Here is an 8,133-nt window from a genome sequence, read left to right on the forward strand (position 1 = left end):
ACACCAAAACATCACAACACCAAAACATCACAACACTAACACCTCTTCTCAAATAAACAAATAACAATAAAAATAAAAAAACAGATGAAAGCCATAAAGCCTTACACTGGTAGCTGACCCTGCCGTCAACCTGTTACAGTGTGTACCAAGAGTCCAACCAACTGTAGTGGATGGGATGCCTGGCCTTGAGGGTAGACTGAAGTGTATGGGGCGAGGTATTTTTGGTAGACGTGTGTGTGTGTGTGTGTGTGTGTGTGTGTGTGAGGGGAACAGAACATATCATATTCCCCTCTATTGATACCTATTCATCTGTGGTCGTGATTGAAAGGGAAATTTGAAGGGGGAAAACTGCAGGTAATAATAGTGGAAATGAGAGAGTTTATTTTATTTTATTTTTGTTTTATTAAGTTGTTGGTTTAGAGTTTTTCCTATTATTGTTTTTTTTTTTAGTTTGTTTTCAAGGGGAAGAGAGAGAGAGAGAGAGAGAGAGAGAGAGAGAGAGAGAGAGAGAGAAAAAGAAAAAGAGAGAGAGAGAGAGAGAGAGAGACTGTACACATCTCAGCTTACCTCACTTACTTAGGGAAAGTTATATAGAGCTTAAAGTATCACAGGGGAGGAGGAGGAGAGGTAGAGAAGGAGGAGAGGGTGAGGAAGGAGGGAGAGGAGGTGAGGGAGGAGGAGAGAAGGAGGAGAGGGTGAGGAAGGAGGGAGAGGAGGAAGGGGGAGAGGTAGAGAAGGGGAGAGGTAGAGAAGGAGGGAGAGGAGGAGGGAGGAGGGAGAGGAGGGGAGGGAGGAGGGAGAGAAGGAGGGAGAAAGGTGAGGAGGGAGGGAGGAGAGGTAGAGAAGGAGGGAGAGGAGGAGGGAGGAGGGAGAGGTAGAGAAGGAGGGAGAGGTAGAGAAGGATGGAGAGGGTGAGGAAGGAGGGAGAGGAGGTGAGGAAGGAGGGAGAGAAGGTGAGGAAGGAGGGAGAGGAGGTGAGATACACTACTGCCACATTTTAATAAACTCAATTTCAAGAGTGACGAAGGTGATAATATTGACACTTTATACCAGCGCCGTGAAAAGAGCGCCAGGGTGAGAATAATGCCTGGCGAACGTTAGGCAGGCGTAGTTTGGGGAGAGGATCTTAGTCATTACTGGTTGTTGATGGCTGGAGAGTCTGTTGTTCAGGTATTTGTTTGTCTGTCTTTGGGGTTGACGAAAGGTTTAAGTTGATGGACACACACACACACACACACACACACACACACACACACACACACACACACACACACACACACACACACACCGGCTCCTCCACCGGACTAATTCTTCTTCCTTGGTGTTGCTCTCAGCGCCACCCACACACCCACCCACACACACACCCACCCACACAGCCACCACCCACCTGGCACCCACTCACCCACCCACCAGCTCCTCCACTGACTATTCTTCTTCCTTGGTGTTGCTCTCAGCGCCACTCCACCCACTCCACCCACACACACACCACTCCACACAGCTACCCACTCCACCTACTCCACCCACCCACCCACTCACCCACCCACCAGCTCCTCCACCGACTATTCTTCTTCTTCCTTGGTGTTGCTTCCCAGCGCCACTCCACCCACCGCTTCACTCCCACCGCTTCACCCACCCCTTCATCCATCACTGTCAACTTGCTCTACACTCTTCATCTTCTTCTCACCAGAAAATAATGTCTTAAGACCCACAGATACTCACCTTATCGTCACCCTTATATATACCGTCAAGTTTAAGAGATAAATATTATTAAAAAAAAAAACAGTTTCAGATGCGGACAGTTTTTTCTACAGGGTGAGGCAGAAAGTTATTGTATATATCGTAGAACTTATAAGAAATATTCTATGTTAAATGTAAATGCTTAAATGAGTCGTTTATATTTTCTCACCTGTGTTTTGTGGATAGTTAGGGCAGGTAGGTGTGTGTGTGTGTGTGTGTGTGTGTGTGTGTGTGTGTGTGTGTGTGTGTGTGTGTGTGTGTGTGTGTGTGTAGACTCCAACATAAACAAGACACATACACGTGATCACAGGAGAACAGAGAGACAAGCGCTACATCAAGAAAGAACTCACCTGAGAAAACACCAGATGAAAGAAGGCGAAAGCTTCCTTCAGTACCCGAGTCCATCTAAGAGAAAGACCAAGAGAAACATGAGAAATACGTACATAGGAAATGCGTACATGAGAAATACGTACATGAGAAATACGTACATAGGATATGCGTACATGAGAAATACGTACATGAGAAATACGTACATGAGAAATACGTACATAGGAAATACGTACCTGAGAATTACATACATAGGATATACGTACATGAGAAAAACGTACATGGGGAATTCATTTCTATTCGTGTCTTTCTATCAGTAGTTTTCACTGATGTTGGGTTAGGTTAGGTTAAATAAGACAAGATAAAATTAAGTGAGGTTAAGTTAGGTGAGCAGACGACCCTCACCTCAATCATGACCCCAGAGTGTCACTAACTTGCCGATGGAAGAGAAATTACCCCGAGAGTAACACCTGACACCCCTCCCAGGTCCACCCTCCTCTCTTACCCCTCCCCCTCTAGCCCCCCCTCCTCTCCTCCCACTCAAATCATGCAGCCCCAATCATACCCCTGCACCACTTCACCCCTCTATCAGCCCCACTCCATCCTCCCCCACTCCCCTCTCCTTTCCCAGTCCTCCATCCCTCCCCCTATCCTCCCCCTCCCCTCCCACCAGCCCTCCTCACCCCTCCCCCTCCCCTCCTCTCCCTCTCAGCCATTGGACAGTGATAAAGACTGTCTCCGAAATTGGAAAGTGACGGAGCAGTTTCGTGAATTCTCTTCCCCGCGATCGCAATATTAACCCCAGGCTCGAGCACCCCAGGACCCCAGGACCCCAGGACCCCAGCAGGAGGAAAAGTTTCTTCTTGTCCTTGATACTTTCTCTGGTCATGGATCACTGCCGTGAGAATGAGAGAGAGAGAGAGAGAGAGAGAGAGAGAGAGAGAGAGAGAGAGAGACTAAATTTCCCCTCCCAACGAGTAATACCTCAGAGAAAAAAAAATCACTAATTTCAACCTTCATTAATCCCGTCTATGAAATAAATCACGACTAACTAACAAACTCAATCACCCACTCGCTCACCCACCTACTCACCCACCCACCCACCCGCCCACCCACTCTCAGATAGATCTTCATGAGGAAATATCTCACTTCCTGACACCATCGCGGAAGGAAAATTTTTTTAGGTGGCTGACCCGAGTTTCTGTGTCTTGGGTGAGGTCATTTGTCACCTCCGCCAGTCACCCAGTTGATGTCTCACTAAAACCCAGGTTCATGTGGGTGTGTGGGTGAGGGTGTGTGGGTGTGGGTTGTGTGGGTGTGGGTTGTGTGGGTGTGGGTTGTGTAGGAGGTGTGGGTTCTGTGGGTGTGGGTTCTGTAGAAGGTGTGGGTTGGATCGATAGCGTAGGTGTTAAAACTATAATAGTAATAAACTTTATATAAACTCCATTAGCCCAGGTGTCTAGGGTCGTCAACTACCTCATTAAACCTCTTAATTACCGTCATGCTAATTGCCTCACGATAAACTCAGGAGACTCGAGTGTTGCCAGATTCATAGCGGCGAGAAACCTTGTGTGTGTGTGTGTGTGTGTGTGTGTGTGTGTGTGTGTGTGTGTGTATGTGTGAGACAAACTACAGCACACACATACACATGTATACAGGTATTTATACATGTACACATAATCATTACCTAGACATTACAGCCAATCAAATATTCATAGAGAACAGGTAAGGTTAGAAGCTTATCTCAAACAACCTAACCTAACCTAACCTAACCTAACCTAACCTAACCTAACCCCACAACCTCGGTGACCTCAATAAACCCCATGACCAGACAGTTGGGAAAAACAGACCCCACCTGGCCCAGAATTCATGTTTGTGGTAATTACAGGTAAGGACAGGTAGGTCGGCGAGCTAATTCTCAAGTCTTGAACTGATTTGAACCCGGAGCTGGAAAGCTAGAGGAAGGGAAGGGGTGGAAAGAGAGGAGAGGGAGAGAGAGAGAAGGGGTGGAAAGAGAGGAGAGGGAGAGAGAGGGAAGGGGTGGAAAGAGAGGAGAGGGAGAGAGAGAGAAGGTTTGGAGGGAAGGGGTAGGGAAGGAGACAGGTAGAAGAGAGAGGGAGGGAGGAAGGGGAGTTGAGAAGGAAGGAGAGAGGGAGGGAGAAGGTGGAACAGGAGTGGAAGAGAAGGAAAGAGGGTGGAGGAAATGGAAGAGAGGAGGGGGGAGGGAAGGGAACAAGGAAAAGGATTAGCAAGACGAGAGAGAGGGGAGAGAAGGAGGAGAAGAAATTGAAAGAGATGGAGGGAAGAGAAGAGAGAAGAGGAAGACTGAAAGGGACCTTGAAATATTAATGAAAAGCCCAGGTAGACTGATGATAGATGAGGAGGAGGAGGAGGATGGAGTGGAAGAAGACGGAGAAGAAGTGATGAAAGTGTAAGAGGAGGAACAAGAGGATAAGAAAGATGGGGAGGAGGACGAGTGTAAATAGAAGAAGACGTACACAACCACAAACCACAACACAAACCACAACAATCACACAAACCACAACAATCACACAACCACAAACCACAACAATCACACAAACCACACTAATCACACAACCACAACCAACAACAACAACCATACAACCACAACACAACCACAACAACCACAACAGAGGAATGTAATTTTACCCTCACCACACAAGGACAAACACACGATTATTTACTAGGGTAATTTCCTCAAGAGATTCCCTGTAGGTCGTATAAAATCCCTAGATGGGGGTAATGTGTAGGGGGGGGGATACAGGAGACAGGGATAAATTAGTAAGAAAGAGAAGAATAGAGGAAGGGAGAATAACAGAGGAGGAAGCAAAGATCCGAGAAGTCATAAAGAGTGTAGGGAATAGAGATGAATGGTTAATAGGAGTGATAAAGATGGGAAGAGATGGGAGGTGACGTAGGCAGTGATAATTTGAGGAGATGGGGGAACCGATTGGCTGACCCTACAATAAATAGAAGAGGTAAGAGAGAGGGAAGAAGAGGGGGAGAAGGAGGAGGAAGAGGAAGAGGAGAAGGAGATGGAGGTAATGATACGGATTTATAAATCAGATTAAGAATGTTATTAAGGGTGATGAGGAAGGGTGTGTGTGTGTGTGTGTGTGTGTGTGTGTGTGTGTGTGTGTGTGTGTGTGTGTGTGTGTGTGTGTGTGTGTGTGTTTCCTACGACAAACACACACAGGACAACACATGACACCCCAAAAATCACCCCAAAACAGCCCCCAAAACCCCTGACACATCTTGACAGGTTCCTCATTATCTCCCCAGATAGACCTACCTCGAGGTGACGGTCTGCCTCCCGCGGTAATTGGGGGAGGCGCTCGGTAATGGCCTTGTTGGGGCACCCGTGGGGTTACCTCTCTGATCTACTGATGTTACGGTGATGCCTCTTATCTTAGGGTCGATGGAAGGATGTTATCCTGTTATCTTAGGGACGATGGAAGGATGTTATCCTGTTATCTTAGGGACGATGGAAGGATGTTATCCTGTTATCTTAGGGACGATGGAAGGATGTGCACCTGTACCTGTAACTATCCCCACCTGTGCACCTGTACCCCTATCTACACCCGTGTACCTGAAACTATCCTTACCTGTGTACCTCTACCTACACCTACACCTGTACCTACACCTGTACCTACACCTGTACCCGAATACGTCAAAAGACTCCCAAATGAATGAGAATAAATAAGATAAATGATTCAAGACAAGTGAGCCACGTATACCTGCTGGGGTGGCAGCCGACCCCCACCCCAACCACCCACCACCTTCCGACGACCCCCCCCCCCTCAGAAGAACCCCCACTCCTCCCCCAACATGACCCCACCCCCCATCGACCCTCAACATTCCTCCCCAAGACCCCTACCAACCCACCCCCGACTCCTCCTCCATCTGCCCGGCCCGCTCCCCCCTAAGACGACCCTCCCAGCCCCAACCCTCCAAGACGCCTCGAGTCAGGAATACCTCAAAGGCCCCGTGTTGCTCTCCTTCACTCACTACTATTACTGAATGGCTCCGCTCCCCCACCCCCTGCAGCCCCCCAAACACAGCACAGTTTAGAAATTCTCATATAATTTTCATGGTGGTTCTCAAAAAAGCGAGAGTGAGTTCCTTTAGTCAGTATATAAAGGTCGAATTATGAATTTTTTGTGAATATATATAAAAAAAAAACGTCTAGCTTCTTATGCTGTTAAAATCGTATGTTGTTTGTGTTGATAATATTTACTAGTTGGTGTTAAATATCTGTTAAATATACCCAAGGTAATAAATTCGTGTTGTTTTAAGTTGTAAGTCTTTACACGAACCGGATATTCGTTTTACATCAAACAATTTCAAAAAGTAAATATTTATTCAGAGTTAAAAAAAATGAGACATAGAATAGAAGAAATTAATATTTTATCATCAGCTGAGTTATCCAGTCTGTTATTAAACCTACGTCTGAGGGTCTGAGGGTTGGTGCTCACGTCCCACCACACTAAATATTATCGTCAAGGTGTTTTGGCTATTCCTCCCAGGTGTTATGTCTTACCAGGGATCAACAGAGGTTAGTTAAGTTAATCCATCCTAACCTCTGCCATCATCTAGCCCCCCGACCTTTCATCTAACCCTTAATACCCCTACTAAGGTTTGGTCAATGTCCTGTCCCTGTTTAAACCATTAGGACTTTTTTCTCATCCCGGTTTTAATTATTGGTTAACATTATTCATTCCTAATTGAACCATCAGAGATAATTAGGGGTTATTAAGAGAACTTTTTTATAACCTGAGTTAATTGATAGTTAACAGGTAAGGCTAAATGGTTCCTGATTGTGGGTAATTGGTTAGTCTGTCTGTCTGTCTGTCTACTCTAACTCTCTATCCTTCTCTTTCTTCCTCTCTTATTGTCTCGCTTCTTTTCTCCCTCCGTCCCTATCCCTCTCTCTCCCCCATCCTCTATCTCTCACTTTCTTTCGTCCCTCCCTCCCTCCCTCCCTCCCACTCTCTATCTCCCTCCAATTTCGTCCTCTCCCCCTCTCTCTTCCATTCTCTATCTCCCCCTTCCTCTCTCCCTCCTTCCCACTCTCCATCACTCTCTATCTCCCCTTCCTCTCTCCCTCCTTCCCTCTCCTCCTCCTCTATCTCCCCCTCTCTCCCTCCTTCCCACTCTCCATCCTCTCTATCTCACATACTCTCCCTCCTTCCCACTCTCCATCCTCTCCCCATCTCCCCCTTCCTCTTTCTCTCCTCCTTCTCACTCTCCATCACATTCTCTCTCTCCCCCTTCCTCTCTCCCCTCCTTTCCTCTCCCATCACTCTCCTATCTCCCCCTTCCTCTCTCCCTCCTTCCCACTCTCCATCTCTCCTATCTCCCCCTTCCTCTCCTCCCTCCTTCCCCTCTCCATCCTCTCCTCTCCCTTCCTCTCTCCCTCCCTTCCCACTCTCCCTCTTTCTCCATCTCTGCTTCCTCTCTCCCTCTTTCCCCTCTCATCCTCCCTCTATCTCCCCTTCCTCTCTCCCTCCTTCCTCTCCATCACTCTCCTATCTCCCCCTTCCTCTCTCCCTCCTTCCCTCTCCATCACTCTCCTCCCTCCCCCCTTCCTCTCTCCCTCCTTCCCACTCTCCTCCCCTAACTCCTCTATCTCCTTCCTCTCTCCCTCCTTCCCCTCTCCATCACTCTCCTCTCCCCTTCCTCTCTCCCTCCCTTCCCTCTCCATCACTCTCCATCTCCCCTTCCTCTCCTCCTTCCCTCTCCATCACTCTCCCTCCTTCCTCTCTCCCTCCTTCCCTTCTCCCATCACTCTCTATCTCCCCTTCCTCCTCTCCCTCCTTCCTCTCCATCACTCTCTATCTCCCCCTTCCTCTCTCCCTCCTTCCCTCTCCCATCATTCTCCTATCTCCCCTTCCTCTCTCCCCTCCTTCCCACTCTCCATCACTCTCCATCTCCCTTCCTCTCCCTCCTTCCCACTCTCCATCATTCTCTCTCCCCCTTCCTCTCTCCCTCCTTCCCTTTCTCCTCCTCTACATCTCCCCTTCCCTCTCTCCTCTCTCCATCATTCTC

The 8,133-nt window shown here is 47.9% G+C and overlaps 1 protein-coding gene across 1 annotated transcript in view; it reads right to left on the reverse strand.

Annotated features, from left to right (window-relative positions):
• The window catches only part of LOC121873472 (basic salivary proline-rich protein 1-like), a gene marked incomplete at its 5' end in the record, with an annotated part of 67,575 nt that overhangs the window by 47,439 nt on the left and 12,003 nt on the right, over positions 1-8,133 (reverse strand). The window contains 2 exons of the mRNA XM_042377057.1: positions 2,088-2,142; positions 5,378-5,493. Of these exons, the coding sequence (XP_042232991.1) occupies positions 2,088-2,142; positions 5,378-5,493 (171 nt within the window). The remainder of the gene's footprint in view (positions 1-2,087; positions 2,143-5,377; positions 5,494-8,133) is intronic.

The sequence above is a fragment of the Homarus americanus genome, unplaced genomic scaffold, assembly GCF_018991925.1.
Source record: "Homarus americanus isolate GMGI-L3 unplaced genomic scaffold, GMGI_Hamer_2.0 scaffold22372, whole genome shotgun sequence".
Classification (NCBI taxonomy): Eukaryota; Metazoa; Arthropoda; class Malacostraca; order Decapoda; family Nephropidae; genus Homarus; species Homarus americanus.